The following is a 20,719-nucleotide window of genomic DNA, read 5'->3' as shown; positions in this document are numbered from 1 at the left end:
TGTCATGTGTGATTAACTTTGTTTATCCAATAGTTTACTGAAAAATCTTCATCATTATTTGGATCAATACTATCATGATGAATTAATTACATTTTATGTGTGTCAAATCACCAGTTGGCAACCCTTAATTTACACAAACAAACATTACAATAATTCACAGTGATAATTCTGTGATAATTCTTCCGGTGTTCTGAGCAGTGCACTTCACATAGATGAAAAATAAATCAATACATCTACACACAATACCCCATAATGACAAAGCAAAAACAGGTTTTTAGATTACAAATAAAAAACTGAAATATTACATTTACATACACTACCAGTAAAAAGTTTGGACATACCTACTCATTCAAGGGTTCTTTATTTTTCCAATTTTTTACATTGCAAAATAATAGCGAAGACATCAAAACTATGAAACAACACATATGGAATCATGTAGTAAACAAAAAAGTTTAACAAATCAAAATATATTTTATATTTGAGATTCTTCAAATAGTCACTCTTTGCCTTGATGACAGCTTTGCACACCCTTGGCATTCTCTCAACCAGCTTCATGAGGTAGTCACCTGGAATGCATTTCAATTAACAGCTGTGCCTTCTTAAAAGTTAATTTGTGGAATTTATTTCCTTCTTAATGCGTTTGAGCCAATCAGTTGTGTAGTGACAAGGTAGGGGGGTACACAGAAGAAAGCCCTATTTGGTAAAATACCATATTATAGCAAGAACAGCTCAAATAAGCAAAGAGAAACAACAGTCCATCATCACTTTAAGACATGAAGGTCAGTCAATATAGAACATTTCAAGAACTTTGAACGTTTTTTCAAGCGCAGTCGCAAAAACCATCAAGCGCTATGATGAAACTGGTTCGCCACAACGTAGAAAATAGTAAAAATAAAGAAAAACCCTTGAATGAGTAGGTGTGTCCAAACTTTTGACTGGTACTGTAAATATTCAGACCCTTTACTCAGTACTTTGTTGAAGCACCTTTGGTAGCGGTTACAGCCTCGATTCTTCTTGGGTATGACGCTACAAGCTTGGCAGACCTGTATTTGGGGAGTTTCTCCGCAGATCCTCTCAAGCACTGTCAGGTTGGATGGGGAGTGTCACTGCACAGCTATTTTCAGGTTATCACAGAGATGTTTGATCGGGTTCAATTCCGGGCTCTGGCTGGGCCACTCAAGGACATTCAGAGACTAGTCCCGAAGCCACCCCTGCATTGTCTTGGCTGTATGCTTAGGGTCATTGTCCTGTTGGAAGGTTAACCTTCGCCCCAGTCTGAGGTCCTGAGTGCTCTGGAGCAGGTTTTCATCAAGGAGCTCTCTGTACTTTGCTCTGTTCAACTTTCCCTCAATCCTGACAAGTCTCCCAGTCTCTGCCGCTGAAAAACATCACCACAGCAAGATGCTGCCACCACCATGCTTCACCGTAGGGATGGTGCCAGGTTTCCTCCAGACGTGACGCTTGGCATTCAGGCCAAATAGTTCAATCTTGGATTCATCAGACCAGAGAATCTTGTTTCTCATGATCTGAGAGTCTTTAGGTACCTTTTGGCAGACTCAAAGTGGGCGGTCTTGTGTCTTTTACTGAGGAGTGGCTTCCGTCTGGCCACTCTACCATAAAGGCCTGATTGGTGGAGTGCTGCAGAGATGGTTGTCCTTCTGGAAGGTTCTCCCATCTCCACAGAGGAACTCTGGAGCTCTGTCAGAGTGACCATCGGGTACTTCGTCACCTCCCTGACCAAGGACCTTCTCCCCCGATTACTCAGTTTGGCCGGGCGGCCAACTCTACGAAGAGTCTTGGTGGTTCCAAACTTCATCCATTTAAGAATGATGGAGGCCACTGTGTTCTTGGGGACCTTCAATGCTGTAGAAATGTTTTGGTACCCTTCACCAGATCTGTGCCTCGACACAATCCTGTCTCGGAGCTCTACGGACAATTCCTTCGACCTCATGGCTTGGTTTTTGCTCTGACATGCACTGTCAACTGTGGAGCCTTATATAGACAGGTGTGTGCCTTTCCAATCAATTGAATTTACCACAGGTGGACTCCAATCAAGTTGTAGAAACATCTCAAGGATGATCAAAGGAAACAGGATGTACCTGAGCAAAATGTTGAGTCTCATAGCAAAGGGTCTGAATACTTACGTAAATAAGGTTTTAATTTTCTAGCACGAAATTCTAAAAACCTGTTTTTCGCTTTGTCATTATGTGGTATTTTGTGTAGATTAAATGGTTTTTAATTGTTTTTTAAAATGTGGAAAAAGTCTAGGAGTCTGAATACTTTCCGAATGAACTGTATACATACACTGAGTGTACAAAACATTATGAACACCTGCTCTTTCCATGACAGACTGACCAGGTGAATCCTGGTGAAAGCTATCATCCCATATTGATTTCACTAGGTAAATCCACTTCAAAATCAGTGTACACTACCAGTTAAATCTTTGGACATACCTACTCATTCAAGGGTTTTTATTTTTACATTGTAGAATAATAGTGAAGACATCAAAACTATGAAATAACACATTTGGAATAATGTAGTAACCTAAAAAGTGTTAAACAAATAAAAATATAATTTTATATTTGAGATTCTTCAAATAGCCACCCATTGCCTTGATGACAGCTTTGCACACTCGGGTGGTTGATGTCCTTGATGATATTTTTGGCCTTCCTGTGACATCGGGTGCTGTAGGTGTCTTGGAGGGTGGGTAGTTTGCCCCCGATAATGCGTTCGGCAGACCGCACCATCCTCTGGAGAGCCCTGCAGTTGCGGGCAGTGCAGTTGCCGTACCAGGCGGTGATACAGCCCAACAGGATGCTCTCAATTGTGCATCTGTAAAAGTTTGTGAGGGTTTTTGGTGCCAATAAATTTTTTCAGCCTCCTGAGGTTGAAGAGGCTCTGTTGATCCTTCATCACCACACTGTCTGCGTGGGTGGACCATTTCAGTTAGTCAGTGATGTGTACGCCAAGGAACTTGAAGCTTTCCACCTTCACTGCGGTCCCGTCGATGTGGATAGAGGGGTGCACCCTCTGCTGTTTCCTTTAGTCCAAAACAAGATTCAACAACTGAGACATAAACTGAACAAGTTCCACAGACATGTGACTAACAGAAATTTAATAATGTGTCCCTGGGGGGTCAAAAAGTAACAGTCAGTATGCAGTGCATCTCCTCCTCATGGACTGCACCAGATTTGCCAGTTCTTGCTGTGAGATGTTACCCCACTCTTCCACCAAGGCACCTGCAAGTTCCCAGACATTTCTGGGGGGGAATGGCCCTAGCCCTCACCCTCCGATCCAACAGGTCCTAGACGTACTCAATGGGATTGAGATCCGGGCTCTTCGCTGGCCATGGCAGAACACTGACATTCCTGTCTTGCAGGAAATCACGCACAGAATGAGCATTATGGCTGGTGGCATTGTCATAATGGAGGGTCATGTCAGGATGAGCCTGCAGGAAGGATACCACATGAGGGAGGAGGATGTCTTCCTTGTAACGCACAGTGTTGAGATTGCCTGCAATGACAACAAGCTCAGTCCGATGATGCTGTGACACACCACCCCAGACCAGCGTCTGCTAAATGACTAAAATAAAAATAAAATTATGACGGACCCTCCACCTCCAAATCGATCCCGCTCCAGAGTACAGGCCTCGGTGTAACGCTCATTTCTTCGATGATAAATGCGACTCTGACCATCACCCCTTGTGAGACAAAACCGCGACTCGTCAGTGAAGAGCACTTTTTGCCAGTCCTGTCTGGTCCAGCGACGGTGGGTTTGTACCCATAGGCGACATTGTTGCAGGTGATGTCTGGTGACGACCTGCCTTATAACAGGCCTACAAGCCCTCAGTCCAGCCTTTCTCAGCCTATTGCGGACAGTCTGAGCACTGATGGAGGGATTGTACGTTCCTGGTGTAACTCGGGCAGTTGTTGTTGCCATCCTGTACCTGTTCCGCAGGTGTGATGTTCGGATGTACCAATCCTGTGCAGGGTTGTTACACATGGTCTGCCACTGCGAGGACGATTAGCTGTCTGTCCTGTCTCCCTGTAGCACTGTCTTACAGTACGGACATTGCAATTTATTGCCCTGGCCTCATCAGCAGTCCTCATGCCTCCTTGCAGCATGCCTAAGGCACGTTCACACAGATGAGCAGGGACCCTGGTCATCTTTCTTTTTTTGTTTTTCAGAGTCAGTAGAAAGGCCTCTTTAGTGTCCTAAGTTTTCATAACTGTGACCTTAATTTCCTACCATCTGTAAGCTGTTAGTGTCTTAACGACCGTTCCACAGGTGCAAGTTCATTAATTGTCTTCCACCAGAATGTTTTGATCCTCCAAAAAGGTAATTAACCTACTGTTGAGGATGGATGAATATAATTTATAGATCGTACCTAGTAAACTTACAGTGCCTTGCAAAAGTATTCATCCCCCTTGCCGTTTTTCTTATTTTGTTGCATTACAACCTGTAATTTAATTTTAAAACATTGGATTGAATGTAATAGACATACACGAAATAGTCCAAAATTGGTGAAGTGAAATGAAAAATGTACTTCACATAATTCTAAAAAATAAATAACGGAAAAGTGGTGCGTACATATGTATTCACCCCCTTTGCTATGAAGCCCCTAAATAAGATCTGGTGCAACCAATTACCTTCAGAAGTCACATAATTATTTAAATAAAGTCCACCTGTGTGCAATATAAGTGTCACATGATCTGTCATATGATCTCAGTATATATACACACCTGTTCTGAAAGGCTCCAGAGTCTGCAACGCCACTAAGTAAGGGACACCACCAAGCAAGCGGCACCATGAAGAACAAGGAGCTCTCCAAACAGGTCAGGGACATAGTGGTCAGGGTTGTGTTATAAAAAAATATCAGAAACTTTGAACATCCCACGGAGCACCATTAAATCCATTATTTAAAAAATGGAAAGAATATGGCACCACAACAAACCTGCCAAGAGAGGGCCGCCCACCAAAATTCACGGACCAGGCAAGGAGGGCATTAATCAGAGAGGCAACAAAGAGACCAAAGATAACCCTGAAGGAGCTGCAATGCTCCACAGCGGAGATTGGAGTATCTGTCCATAAGACCACTTTAAGCCGTACACTCCACAGAGCTGGGCTTTACGGAAGAGTGGCCAGAAAAAAGCCATTGCTTAAAGAAAAAAATAAGCAAACATGTTTGCTGTTTGCCAAAAGGCATTTGGAAGACTCCCCAAACATATGGAAGAAGGTATTCTGGTCAGATGAGACTAAAATTGAGCTTTTTGGGCATCAAGGAAATCGCTATGTCTGGCGCAAACCCAACACCTCTCATCACACGAGAACACCATCCCCACAGTGAAGCATGGTGGTGGCAGCATCATGCTGTGGGGATGTTTTTCCATCAGCAGGGACTGGGAAACTGGTCAGAATTGAAGGAATGATGGATGGTGCTAAATACAGGGAAATTCTTGAGGGAATCCTGTTCCAGTCTTCCACAGATTTGAGACTGGGACGGAGGTTCACCTTCCAGCAGGACAATGACCCTAAGCATACTGCTAAAGCAACACTCGAGTGGTTTAAGGGGAAACATTTCAATGTCTTGGAATGGCCTAGTCAAAGCCCAGACCTCAATCCAATTGAGAATCTGTGGTATGACTTAAAGATTGCTGTACACCAGTGGAACCCATCCAACTTGAAGGAGCTGGACCAGTTTTGCCTTGAAGAATGGGCAAAATCCCAGTGGCCAGATGTGCCAAGCTTATAGAGACATACCCCAAGAGAGACTTGCAGCTGTAATTGCTGCAAAAGGTAGCTCAACAAAGTATTGACTTTGGGGGGGTGAATAGTTATGCACGCTCAAGTTCTGTTTTTTTGTCTTATTTCTTGTTTGTTTCACCCAAAAAAGTATTTTGCATCTTCAAAGTGGTAGGCGTGTTGTGTATATCAAATGATACAAACTCCCCACAAAAAAACATTTTTAATTCCAGGTTGTAAGGCTACAAAATAGGAAAAATGCCAAGTGGGGTGAATACTTTCGCAAGCCACTGTATGCCTCTCCAGTTCAGTGCACTCTCGGGTAATTTTTTAAAGATTTGGGAATGGGATTCACTATGGCCTTATACCAAGTGGATGGCAGTATACTGTACTCTAAATAAATTCAGAGCAAACCATGTAGAACTTCAGTTAATTTAGGGGATTTTAAGACTTCACTAGGAACTTCATGAAATCCAAATGCTTTCTCATTTATTGCTGCGTCAATCGCCTTCTTAACTTCTGCCACGGACAGCTCCTCATTTAGGTATGGGTTACATACATAATAGGGTTCTGAGTATGACGTTGTGTTTTCCAGTTTAGTTTACAGGGAACAATATACGCCACATTTTCGTTACCTGAGAACAAACTTGCAAACCCCTTCTCCCACTCATACAGTACCTGCGTAATATCGTGTTCAGCCCCTGTGTTCGTCTCTGACTTTCATTGGAATTTTCTTATGTTGTTTTGGTCCTAACTTATTTGGTTCCAGAACTGTTGAGGATTTCTTGTCTGTATCTCCTAAAGGTGTAATATCTGTTTGAATAGGCAGAGTCTTTATCAAACACATGATGTTTTTTCTTAAATTCCTTTCTAAAATGTTATCTTGTATTCCTATCTTTACTGTAGAATTAAGTGCTCAGCCTTGCGCAATACAGATCATAGGTCCCTTACCACATCATTCCAATAAGGCTTGTTCGGGATGTAAGCTTTCCTGGACTTGGGGGTGTATTCTTTATTCACATTTCAGAATATATGATATCACAACATTTTTCATACCACACGTCTAAATCACATTGTCTCGACATCTTTGCAGAGTTTCGATGAGTTCTAACAAAGCTCTGCGTGCTATTTCACCACATAAAATTTGGCAAATGTATTTTCTTGCATGTGGGGTATGTATATTTGGTGTGATGCACAATAATACTTGTTTGAGAAAGTTAATAAGGTTAATCATAAATAAAAGATAATTATCAGGAAGTCTACTTTTTTCCTCCAATTACCAGAGGATAAAGACAAAAACACCTGGCTGTTGCCAAACTCTTCCTCTTCAAATTTGTTCAAACAAAGGCGTGCTTGTGGTGTGTCCTCGCCAGCCCTGCTGCAGCAGCCGCTCAAACATTCTTTAGGTGTCCATTACCTGGCTGAACAGGGCTTGTTGTGGCCTTATGAATTCGTCCATTGTGTAGTACCTACAGTTGAAGTCGGAAGTTTACATACACTTAGGATGGAGTCATTAAAACTCATTTTTCAACCACTCCACAAATGTCTTGTTAACATACTATAGTTTTGGTAAGTCGCTTAGGACATCTACTTTGTGCATGACACAAGTAATGTTTCCAACAATTGTTTACAGACAGATTATTTAACTTATAATTCACTGTATCACAATTCCAGTGGGTCAGAAGTTTACATACACTAAGTTGACTGTTGGAAAATTCCAGAAAATGATGTTATGGCTTTAGAAGCTTCTGATAGGCTAATTGACATCATTTGAGTCAATTGGAGGTGTACCTGTGGATGTATTTCAAGGCCTACCTTCAAAGTCAGTGCCTCTTTGCTTGACATCATTGGAAAATCAAAAGAAATAAGCCAAAACCTCAGAAAAAAATATTGTAGACCTCCACAAGTCTGGATCATCCTTGAGAGCAATTTCCAAACGCCTGAATGTACCACCTTCATCTATACAAACAATAGTACGCAAGTATAAACACGATGGGACCACGCAGCCATCATACCGCTCAGGAAGGAGACGCGTTCTTTCTCCTAGAAATGAACATACTTTGGTGCGAAAATTGCAAATCAATCTCAGAACAAGGACCTTGAGGAAACAGGTACAAAAGTATCTACAGTGGGGGAAAAAAAGTATTTAGTCAGCCACCAATTGTGCATGTTCTCCCACTTAAAAAGATGAGGCCTGATTTTTAATGAATTTATTTGCAAATTATGGTGGAAAATAAGTATTTGGTCAATAACAAAAGTTTCTCAATACTTTGTTATATACCCTTTGTTGGCAATGACACAGGTCAAATGTTTTCTGTAAGTCTTCACAAGGTTTTCACACACTGTTGCTGGTATTTTGGCCCATTCCTCCATGCAGATCTCCTCTAGAGCAGTGATGTTTTGGGGCTGTCGCTGGGCAACACAGACTTTCAACTCCCTCCAAAGATTTTCTATGGGGTTGAGATCTGGAGACTGGCTAGGCCACTCCAGGACCTTGAAATGCTTCTTACGAAGCCACTCCTTCGTTGCCCGGGCGGTGTGTTTGGGATCATTGTCATGCTGAAAGACCCAGCCACGTTTCATCTTCAATGCCCTTGCTGATGGAAGGAGGTTTTCACTCAAATTCTCACGATACATGGCCCCATTCATTCTTGCCTTTACACGGATTAGTCGTCCTGGTCCCTTTGCAGAAAAACATCCCCAAAGCATGATGTTTCCACCCCCATGCTTCACAGTAGGTATGGTGTTCTTTGGATGCAACTCAGCATTCTTTGTCCTCAAACACGACGAGTTGAGTTTTTACCAAAAAGTTCTATTTTGGTTTCATCTGACCATATGACATTCTCCCAATCCTCTTCTGGATCATCCAAATGCACTCTAGCAAACTTCAGACGGGCCTGGACATGTACTGGCTTAAGCAGGGGGACACGTCTTGCACTGCATGGTAGGCTTTGTTACTTTGGTCCCAGCTCTCTGCAGGTCATTCACTAGGTCCCCCCGTGTGGTTCTAAGATTTTTGCTCACTGTTCTTGTGATCATTTTGACCCCACGGGGTGAGATCTTGCGTGGAGCCCCATATCGAGGGAGAATATCAGTGGTCTTGTATGTCTTCCATTTCCTAATAATTGCTCCCACAGTTGATTTCTTCAAACCAAGCTCCTTACCTATTGCAGATTCAGTCTTCCCAGCCTGGTGCAGGTCTACAATTTTGTTTCTGGTGTCCTTTGACAGCTCTTTGGTCTTGGCCATAGTGGAGTTTGGAGTGTGACTGTTTGAGGTTGTGGACAGGTGCCTTTTATACTGATAACAAGTTCAAACAGGTGCCATTAATACAGGTAACGAGTGGAGGACAGAGGAGCCTCTTAAAGAAGAAGTTACAGGTCTGTGAGAGTCAGGAATCTTGCTTGTTTGTAGGTGACCAAATACTTATTTTCCACAATAAATTGCAAATAAATTCATCAAAAATCCTACAATGTGATTTTCTGGAGAAAAAAAATCTCAATTTGTCTGTCATAGTTGACGTGTACCTATGATGAAAATTACAGGCCTCTCTCATCTTTTTAAGTGGGAGAACTTGCACAATTGGTGGCTGAATAAATACTTTCCCCCCCCCCCCACTGTATAGCCACAGTAAAACAAGTCCTATACAGTGAGGGAAAAAAGTATTTGATCCCCTGCTGATTTTGTACGTTTGCCCACTGACAAAGACATGATCAGTCTATAATTTTCATGGTAGGTTTATTTGAACAGTGAGACAGAATAACAACAAAAAAATCCAGAAAAACGCATGTCAAAAATGTTATGAATTGATTTGCATTTTAATGAGGGAAATAAGTATTTGACCCCTCTGCAAAACATGACTTAGTACTTGGTGGCAAAACCCTTGTTGACAATCACAGAGGTCAGACGTTTCTTGTAGTTGGCCACCAGGTTTGCACACATCTCAGGAGGGATTTTGTCCCACTCCTCTTTGCAGATCTTCTCCAAGTCATTAAGGTTTTGAGCCTGACATTTGGCAACTCGAACCTTCAGCTCCCTCCACATATTTTCTATGGGATTAAGGTCTGGAGACTGGCTAGGCCACTCCAGGACCTTAATGTGCTTCTTCTTGAGCCACTCCTTTGTTGCCTTGGCCATGAGTTTTGGGTCATTGTCATGCAGGAATACCCATCCACGACCCATTTTCAATGCCCTGGCTGAGGGAAGGAGGTTCTCACCCAAGATTTGATGGTACATGGCCCCGTCCATCGTCCCTTTGATGCGGTGAAGTTGTCCTGTCCCCTTAGCAGAAAAACACCCCCAAAGCATAATGTTTCCACCTCCATGTTTGACGGTGGGGATGGTGTTCTTGGGGTCATAGGCAGCATTCCTCCTCCTCCAAACACGGCGAGTTGAGTTGATGCCAAAAACTTGATTTTGGTCTCATCTGACCACAACACTTTCACCCAGTTCTCCTCTGAATCATTCAGATGTTCATTGGCAAACTTCAGACTGGCCTGTATATGTGCTTTCTTGAGCAGGGGGACCTTGCGGGCGCTGCAGGATTTCAGTCCTTCACGGCGTAGTGTGTTCCCAATTGTTTTCTTGGTGACTATGGTCCCAGCTGCCTTGAGATCATTGACAAGATCCTCCCGTGTAGTTCTGGGCTGATTCCTCACCGTTCTCATGATCATTGCAACTCCACGAGGTGAGATCTTGCATGGAGCCCCAGGCCGAGGGAGATTGACAGTTATTTTGTGTTTCTTCCATTTACGAATAATCGCACCAACTGTTGTCACCTTCTCACCAAGCTGCTTGGCGATGGTCTTGTAGCCCATTACAGCCTTGTGTAGGTCTAAAATCTTGTACCTGACATTCTTGGAGCGCTCTTTGGTCTTGGCCATGGTGTAGAGTTTGGAATCTGATTGATTGCTTCTGTGGACAGGTGTCTTTTATACAGGTAACAAACTGAGATTAGGAGCACTCCCTTTAAGAGTGTGCTCCTAATCTCAGCTCGTTACCTGTATAAAAGACACCTGGGAGCCAGAAATCTTTCTGATTGAGAGGGGGTCAAATACTTATTTCCCTCATTAAAATGCAAATCAATTTATAACATTTTTGACATGCGTTTTTCTGGATTTTTTGTTGTTGTTATTCTGTCTCTCACTGTTCAAATAAACCTAGCATTAAAATTATAGACTGATCATGTTTTTGTCAGTGGGCAAACGTACAAAATCAGCAGGGGATCAAAAACTTTTTTTCCTCACTGTATCAACATAACCTGAATGGCCGCTCAGCAGGGAAGAAGCCACTGCTCCAAAACCGCCATAAAAAAGCCAGACTACGGTTTGCAACTGCACATGGGGACAAAGATCGTATTTTTTGGAGAAATGTCGTCTGGTCTGATGAAACAAAAATAGAACTGTTTGACCATAATGACCATCGTTATGTTTGGAGGAAAAAGGGGTACGCTTGCAAGCCGAAGAACACCATCCCAACTGTGAAGCACAGGGGTGGTAGCATCATGCTGTATGGGTGCTTTGCTACAGGAGGGACTGGTGCACTTCACAAAATAGATGGCATCCACAATATATATTGTGGATATATTGAAGCAACATCTTAAGACATCAATCAGGAAGTTAAAGCTTGGTCGCAAATGGGTCTTCCAAATGGACAATGACCCCAGGCATACTTCCAAAATTGTGGTAAAATGGCTTAAGGACAACAAAGTTAAGGTATTGGAGTGGCCATCACAAAGCCCTGACCTCAATCCTATAGAAGATTTGTGGGCAGAACTGAAAAAGCGTGTGCGAGCAAGGAGGCCTACAACCCTGACTCAGTTACACCAGCTCTGTCAGGAGGAATGGGCCAACATTCACCCTTTATTGTGGGAAGCTTGTGGTAGACTACCCAAAACGTTTGACCCAAGTTAAACAATTTAAAGGCAATGCTACCAAATACTAATTGAGTGTATGTAAACTTCTGACCCACTGGGAATGTGATGAAAGAAATAAAAACCTGAAATAAATCATTCTCTCTATTATTCTGACATTTCACATTCTTAAAATAAAGTGGTGATCCTAACTGACCTAAAACAGGGAATTTTTACTAGGATTAAATGTCAGGAATTGTGAAAAACTGAGTTTAAATGTATTTGGCTAAAGTGTATGTAAACTTCCGTCTTCAACTGTACCTGGAGCTCAGGCAGGCAGAGCAGCTCCATCCAGGCCTGCTCCACGTCCACAGGGGCTGGAGCCAGAGACGCAGGCACAGCAGTGGGAGCCTTGTGCGGGGCCAGCAGAGCAGAGAGCATGGGATTCTGGGCCACAGGTGACTGCTGGGAGGTCAGCATATCTGGCCTACTGCTGCCAATGGAAGGGGAGGGCATGATATAACCAGGAGGAGGATGGGGGGGCTAGAAAACACAGAAAAATACTGGAGATGAGGGGATGCATTCATAAGAGGAGAGACAGATTATAATTATGTTACTGCTTTGTAGGTATTGGTAGTGTATTCTCTTACCTCGATGGCTTCTACTAAAGGGAATGTCTCTGCGAGAAGCTGTATGCACTCATCAAATGAAAGTGCATTCCCATCCACTCTGGAAAATATGGTGTTCTACAAAAACACACACAGATATAAATTACTGGCTGTTAGAGCGATAAAGCTGGTTAAAAAAAAAGCTACTTTCTTTGATACAGTACTAAACATAAGGTTAACTCAGCAAAAAAAGAAACATCCATTTTTCAGGACCCTGTCTTTCAAAGATAATTCGTAAAAATCCCAATAACTTCACAGATCTTCATTGTAAAGGGTTTAAACACGGTTTCCCATGCTTGTTCAATGAACCATAAACAATTAATGAACATGCACCTGTGGAACGGTCGATAAGACAGCTTACAGACGGTAGGCAGTCACAGTTATGAAAACTTAGGACACTAAAGAGGCCTTTCTACTGACTCTGAAAAACACCAAAAGAAAGATCCCCAGGGTCCCTGCTCATCTGCGTGAACGTGCCTTAGGCATGCTGCAAGGAGGCATGAGGACTACAGATGTGGCCAGGGCAATAAATTGCAATTTCCGTACTGTGAGACACCTAAGACAGCGCTACAGGGAGACAGGACGGACAGCTGATCATCCTCGCAGTGGCAGACCACATGTAACAACACCTGCACAGGATCGGTACATCCGAACATCACACCTGCGGGACAGGTACAGGATGGCAACAACACCTGCCCGAGTTACACCAGGAACGCACAATCCCTCCATCAGTGCTCAGACTGTCCGCAATAGGCTGAATTGAGGGCTTGTAGGCCTGTACACACCAGACATCACCGGCAACAACGTCACCTATGGGCACAAACCCACCGTCGCTGGACCAGACAGGACTGGCAAAAAGTGCTCTTCACTGACGAGTCGCGTTTTTTTCTCACCAGGGGTGAAGGATCGGAGTCGCGTTTATCGTCGAAGGAATGAGCGTTACACCGAGGCCTGTACTCTGGAGTGGGATCGATTTGGAGGTGGAGGGCCGTCATGGTCTGGGGCGGTGTGTCACAGCATCATCGGACTGAGCTTGTTGTCATTGCAGGCAATCTCAACGTGTGCGTTACAGGGAAGACATCCTCCTCCCTCATGTGATACCGCATGACAATGCCACCAGCCATACTCCTCGTTCTGTGTGTGATTTCCTGCAAGACAGGAATGTCAGTGTTCTGCCATGGCCAGCGAAGAGCCCGGATATCAATCCCATTGAGCACGTCTGGGACCTGTTGGATCGGAGGGTGAGGGCTAGGGCCGTTGCCCCCAGAAATGTCAGGGAACTTGCAAGAGCCTTGGTGGAAGAGTGGGGTAACATCTCACAGCAAGAACTGGCAAATATGTTGCAGTCCATGAGGAGGAGATGCACTGCAGTACTTAATGCAGCTGGTGGCCACACCAGCTACTGACTGTTACTTTTCTGTTAGTCACATGTCTGTGGAACTTGTTCAGTTTATGCCTCAGTTGTTGAATCTTGTTACGCTCATACAAATATTTACACATGTTAAGTTTGCTGAAAATAAACGCAGTTGACAGTGAGAGGACTTATTTTTATGCACTTTACTACACCACCCTCAAAATGAATCTTTAAAAAAACAAGACACAAAACATCTGCACATACAGTACCAGTCAAAAGTTTGGACACACCTACTAATTCAAGGGTTTTTCTTTATTTGTACTATTTTCTACATTGTAGAATAATAGTGAAGACATCCAAACTACGAAATAACATATGGAATTATGTAGTAACCAAAAAAGTGTTAAAGAAATCAAAATATTCTCTCAACCAGCTTCATTTGGAATACTTTTCCAACAGTCTTGAAGGAGTTCCCACATATGTGAGCACTTGTTGGCTGCTTTTCCTTCACTCTGATGTCCGACTCATCCCAAACCATCTCAATTGGTTAGAGGTCGGGTGATTGTGGAGGCCAGGTCATCTGATGCAGCACTCCATCACTCTCCTTCTGGGTAAAATAGCCCTTACACAGCCTGGAGGTATTGGGTCATTGTCCTGTTGAAAAACAAATGATAGTCCCACTAAGCTCAAACCAGATGGAATGGCGTATCGCTGCAGAATGCTGTGGTAGCCATGCTGGTTAAGTGTGCCTTGAATTCTAAATTAATCACTGACAGTGTCAACAGCAAAGCAACCCCACACCATCACACCTCCTCCTCCATGCTTTACGGTGGGAACCACACATGCAGAGATCATCCGTTCACCTACTCTGTCTCACAAAGACACACATTTGGACTCATCAGACCAAAAGGACAGATTTCCACCGGTCTAATGTCCATTGCTCGTGTTTCTTGGCCCAATCAAGTATTTTCTTCTTATTGGTGTCCTTTAGTAGTGGTTTCTTTGCAGCAATTCGACCATGAAGGCCTGATTCACGCAGTCTCCTCTGAACAGCTGATGTTGAGATGTGTCTTACTTGAACTCTGTGAAGCATTTATTTGGGCTGCAATCTGAGGTGCAGTTAACTCTGAATTTATCCTCTGCAGCAGAAGTAACTCCGGGTCTTCCTTTCCTGTGGCGGTCCTCATGAGAGCCAGTTTCATCATAGCACTTGGTTTTTGCGACCGCACTTCAAGAAACCTTTAAAGTTCTTGACATTTCCGGATTTACTGACTTTCATGTCTTAAAAGTAATGGACTGTCATTGCTCTTTGCTTATTTGAGCTGTTCTCTCCATAATATGGACATGGTCTTTTACCAAATAGGGCTATCTTCTGTATACCACACCTACCTTGTCACAGCACAACTGATTCTCTCAAACGCATTAAGAAGGAAAGAAATTCCACAAATTAACTTTTAAGAAGGCACACCTGTTAATTGGAATCCATTCCAGGTGACTACCTCATGAAGCTGGTTGAGAGTGCCAAGAGTGTGCAAAGCTGTCATCAAGGCAAAGGGTGGCTATTTGAAGAATCTCAAATATAAAATATATTTTCATTTGTTTAACACTTTTTTGGTTACTACATGATTCCATATGTGTTATTTCATAGTTTCGATGTCTTCATTATTATTCTACAATGTAGAAAATAGTAAAGAAATAATAATAATTGGAATGAGTAGGTGTATCAAAACTTTTGACTGGTACTGTATACATGCATTTCCCTAGCATAAATGCTAATCTCGTTACTCTTTTCTATTCCAGAGGGGGGCCACTCACTGGTGTGACTTTTTCAAAAGTATGAAAAATGTATGCACTCACTAACTGTAAGTCGCTCTGGATAAGAGCGTCTGCTAAATGACTAAAATGTAAATGTAAAAATGTGACTGACAGACAGACATATACCTGGTTTCCCTCTGGTGTGGTATCTGTGTCGGGCAGCTCTGTTTCACTGGGTAGCAGGCGGGGCATGAACTCTCCAGTCTCCTCATCCAGCTCCAGCTGTTCCAGCAAGGCCTTATCCTGCTCCCTCCCTCCTGCTCCCTCCTGCAGCCTCTTTTCCTCCTCCAGCTCCTTCTGCCTGCGCAGCTCATTCTCCTTCTGCCGCAGGCTCAGGTCAAACACCTCCCGCCCGGCACCCAGGTCAATGTCCTGCCTCCACAGGATGTCAATCAAGTCCATATCCTGGCAGGAGAACAACGACCATAGTGAGATAAGGAGGATAGCAGGGTTCTTTAAATAACCACTTTTACTGCAGGGATCCTGAAGTATTTGACAAAGTGTTAGTATAAGATGGATTCTGTATCCTCAACCATCACGAACAAACAAAAGGCAGACAAGAGTGGGAACAAAAAGGGTGTGTCGACAATACCCAAAAAGCTTCTCTGTGCCACGTATTGTATCTCGTTCCCCTCCCTGTGGACAGCTGTCCCTTACCCCCACCTTCAGCCATAACACAACTCAATCAGATGAGACGTGTGAGGAGGATGTATGAATAATACATGCTGTTTTCCTCTTTCTTAAAGCAGGATGGCTCCACACCCACATGTACACTACAGCAACCTCCAAAACCAGCATCTAGCTAAACCACCAAATACCATCAGGAATGACTGAGCAAGATCCACAAAAGAGCGCAGAGTAAAATAAAGATTATTACATGCATGAAGTTATAGATACATATTGCACAGCTTACAAAGCCAGCATTTTTTTATGTCCTTGATCAGCCTTTGTTTCTATATGCGAGAGCAGCACACAGTGTGGCTGAAAGATGCTGCTCAACTCAAGAATAAGCTATTGACGAGACTCTCTGATGGTCATTATTATTCAGCAGGCTTGGATTTCAGTCCAATCGCAAACATGCTGGCACTGGGCCAAATCTAATCTGACCAATAGGTAACAAGACAAATTAGTTCTGTTTGATAAAGCTGAACCCATATAAGAACCTCACAGTTATTATATCATTGGTTGTTTCATAAGTATTCTATTATATTCTATTGTCTACAGTTTTTACACTGAATATTAAACTTTGATGATTATGACAAAGAACGTCACACTTAATATCTAGCTGGTAGACTGCCAAACGTGTTTGGACTATGAGGCAGTTTCATTCAAAGGACTGCCACTGGACTGTTGTAGTAACTGCTCTAGGCTGTTCACTTCTACAGTCATCATGCAAAATGCATTTGTTGAATACACCTGCTAGCAAGGCACACATCTGAAGAGTTGATGTCTCAACTAATTTATTTTCAAGATGACGGTAGGAGCCACAGACATTGTGGGGATGTTTCCTGGACCCAGATTAAGCCTAGCCCAGGACTAAAATATGAATTTCTCCATTGACAATTATGTCCGGCTTAAAAGGCTTAATCTCTGTTCTGGGACACGGGCCATGTTTCTTTCGTTCATTGGTGTCCAAGCAGCACAACTATCTCTGGGTTTCATGGGTTCTTTTCACAAACACATTCAGCTTATCATGTGGCCATGAAGCTTCAAGAGTGTGTGGTGTTGACTCCGTAACAAGCTAAACATCCATTACGAAAGAGTTTCAAAGGAATGCGAAGTGAGGATCAAAAGGACAGACGGTGACCTTGACTCAACCAACATCAACCCTTTGGCTCAATAGATAACTTAACATGCAAACTATTCTGGCAAAGCACACATTTTCCTCCCGTACCAGTTATGTTTTAACCACCATTAAAATATCAAAATCGGCCATTAACTTCATATTTATGGCTGGACGGCTGTTGTGATAGCATTATTGCCATAGTATTGGGGCAGGTTTTCAATGATTATTCCCTGCTTTATGACTAGGCGGTCACACTATAGTCTTTCCACTACTGTGTAGCGCTGCCTGGAAGTGCTTATATAAAATCAGGGCAGCTTTAGAGGTTTTTCACATACAGTATCTCAGGGACTACCCTTCAAAATAAAATAACAGACAATTCAGAAAAAAAATGCATGCAATAACTTGAATTGGCCACAAGTAAATAACTGAGTAGGAGTGTCTGTCTGTCTGTCTGTCTGTCTGTCTGTCTGTCTGTCTGTCTGTCTGTCTGTCTGTCTGTCTGTCTGTCTGTCTGTCTGTCTGTCTGTCTGTCTGTCTGTCTGTCTGTCTGTCTGTCTGTCTGTCTGTCTGTCTGTCTGTCTGTCTGTCTGTCTGTCTGTCTGTCTGTCTGTCTGTCTGTCTGTCTGTCTGTCTGTCTGTCTGTCTGTCTGTCTGTCTGTCTGTCTGTCTTCACAGGAATCACCTCTCCTTTAAAGGACCAAACAGCATTTGAAACAATAACAAAGCGTTCTCCATGCCACTATTTCGGTAAAAAGCTGACGGATGGGGCTGGAGAAATGTAATCACTCTCAAATTCAGACAGAGCTTTGGATACAAGGACTGACAATCTATATATGATATAAACATTTTAGTTGTAACTATGTTGAGGCAATGCAGTGTTTCTGTAGATATCATTTGTTTAAAAATCATTGGAGTAAAACAAGCTTATATTTCTGGATCTGGTGGGGTACGACAGTTCAACTAAGCTCAAGAAGCATTTATAAAAAAAAGTTATTATTAATGTTTAAGTCCTAAAATGGATGTAGCAACTGCTGATTGCCCCTTTAAAGTTATGAGTGAATGGGGTACAGAAATATCAGACATTTGAGGCATTGCTACTTCTGACGACTTTCAGGCTTGTAACAATTCGATTCCTCACTATTTTTCAATATGCATATTTAAAATATGATACAATGACAACTGCATGTGCATGACAATGTGAAGGAAGACATTAGCAATGATTGACACTGGGAGTTATCGTACATTTTATTCTAGCTATTTGGAAAAAAACAACCAGATGATATCAACAATGTATTTAAAAAGAGATATATATACACTACCGGTCAAAAGTTTTAGAACACCTACTCATTCCAGGGTATTTCTTTATTTTTTACTATTTTCTACATTGTAGAATAATAGTGAAGACATCAAAACTATGAAATAACACATATGGAATCATGTAGTAACCAAAAAAGTGTTAAACAAATCAAAATATATTTTAGATTTGAGATTCTTCAAATAGCCACCCTTTGCCTTGATGACAGCTTTGCACGCTCTTGGCATTATCTCAACCAGCTTCATGAGGCATTTTCTCAACCAGCTTCACCTGGAATGCATTTCCAACAGTCTTGAAGGAGTTCCCACATATGCTGAGCACTTGTTGGCTGCTTTTCCTTTACTCTGCGGTCCAACTCATCCTAAACCATCTCAATTTGGTTGAGGTCGGGGGATTATTGAGGCCAGGTCATCTGATGCAGCACTCCATCACTCTCCTTCTTGGTAAAATAGACCTTACACAGCCTGGAGGTGTGTTGGGTCATTGTCCTGTTGAAAAACAAATGATAGTCCCACTAAGCCCAAACAAGATTGGATGGCGTATCACTGCAGAATGCTGTGGTAGCCATGCTGCTAAAGAGTGCCTTGAATATTAAATAAATCACAGACAGTGTCACCAGCAAAGCACCCCCACATCATAACACCTCCTTCTCCATGTTTACGGTGAAAATACACATGCAGAGATCATCCGTTCACCCACAACGCGTCTCACAAAGACACGGCGGTTGGAACCAAAAATCTCCAATTTGGACTCCAGACCAAAGGACAAACTTCCACCGGTCTACTGTTCATTGCTCGTGTTTCTTGGCCCAATTAAGTCTCTTCTTATTATTGGTGTTCTTTAGTAGTGGCTTCTTTGCAGCAATTCGACCATGAAGGCCTGATTCACACACTCTCCTCTGAACAGTTTATGTTGAGATGTGTCTGTTACTTGAACTCTGTGAAGCAATTATTTGGGCTGCAATTTCTGAGGCTGGTAACTCTAATGAACTTATCCTCTGCAGCAGAGGTAACTCTGGGTCTTCCATTCCTGTGGTGGTCCTCATGAGAGCCAGTTTCATCATAGCGCTTGATGGTTTTTGCGAATGCACTTGAAGAAACTTAAAAAAGTTATTTTAATGTTCCAGATTGACTGACCTTCATGTCTTAAAGTAATGATGGACTGTCGTTTCTCTTTGCTTATTTTAGATTTTCTTGCCATAATATGGACTTGGTATTTTATCAAAGAGTGTGCAAAGCTATCATCAAGGCAAAGGGTGGCTATTTGAAGAATCTCAAATATAAAATATATTTAGATTTGTTTAACACTTTTTTGGTTATTACATGATTCCATGTGTTATTTCATAGTTTTGAGGTCTTAACTATTATTCTACAATGTAGAAAATAGTAAAAGTAAAGAAAAACCCTTGAATGAGTAGGTGTTCTAAAACTTGACTGCGAGAGAGAGAATATACACTGCTCAAAAAAATAAAGGGAACACTTGTAAGTCATATAATAAACAACACAATGTAAGTCAATCACACTTCTGTGAAATCAAACTGTCCACTTAGGAAGCAACACTGATTGACAATACATTTCACATGCTGTTGTGCAAATGGAATAGACAACAGGTTGAAATTATAGGCAATTACCAAGACACCCCCAATAAAGGACTGGTATTGCAGGTGGTGACCACAGACCACTTCTCAGTTCCAATGCTTCCTGGCTGATGTTTTGGTCACTTTTGAATGCTGGCGGTGCTTTCACTCTAGTGGTAGCATGAGACGGAGTCTACAACCCACACAAGTGGCTCAGGTAGTGCAGCTCATCCAGGATGGCACATCAATGCGAGCTGTGGCAAGTAGGTTTGCTGTGTGTCAGCGTAGTGTCCAGAGCATGGAGGCGCTACCAGGAGACAGGCCAGTACATCAGGAGACGTGGAGGAGGCCGTAGGAGGGCAACAACCCAGCAGCAGGACTGCTACCTCCGCCTTTGTGCAAGGAGGAGCAGGAGGAGCACTGCCAGAGCCCTGCAAAATGACCTCCAGCAGGCCACAAAAGTGCATGTGTCTGTTCAAACGGTCAGAAACAGACTCCATGAGGGTGGTATGAGGGCCCGACGTCCACAGGTGGGGGTTGTGCTTACAGCCCAACACCGTGCAGGACGTTTGGCATTTGCCAGAGAACACCAAGATTGGCAAATTCGCCACT

The 20,719-nt window shown here is 42.8% G+C and overlaps 1 protein-coding gene across 1 annotated transcript in view; it reads right to left on the bottom strand.

Moving 5' to 3' along the window:
* LOC311109677 (nuclear factor erythroid 2-related factor 2-like) overlaps positions 1 to 20,719 on the bottom strand; it is a 32,770-nt gene that overhangs the window by 2,284 nt on the left and 9,767 nt on the right. Inside the window, exons 2-4 of the mRNA XM_084152641.1 lie at positions 15,557 to 15,835; positions 12,244 to 12,339; positions 11,915 to 12,136 (exon numbers count right to left, since the gene is read on the bottom strand). Coding sequence (XP_084008767.1) covers positions 11,915 to 12,136; positions 12,244 to 12,339; positions 15,557 to 15,835 — 597 coding nt within the window. The remainder of the gene's footprint in view (positions 1 to 11,914; positions 12,137 to 12,243; positions 12,340 to 15,556; positions 15,836 to 20,719) is intronic.

This window comes from Coregonus lavaretus (genome assembly GCF_964263955.1).
Source record: "Coregonus lavaretus genome assembly, chromosome: 35".
Classification (NCBI taxonomy): Eukaryota; Metazoa; Chordata; class Actinopteri; order Salmoniformes; family Salmonidae; genus Coregonus; species Coregonus lavaretus.
The sequence above is the reverse complement of the archived record's forward strand: the minus strand, read 5'-3'. Positions and strand labels throughout refer to the sequence as shown.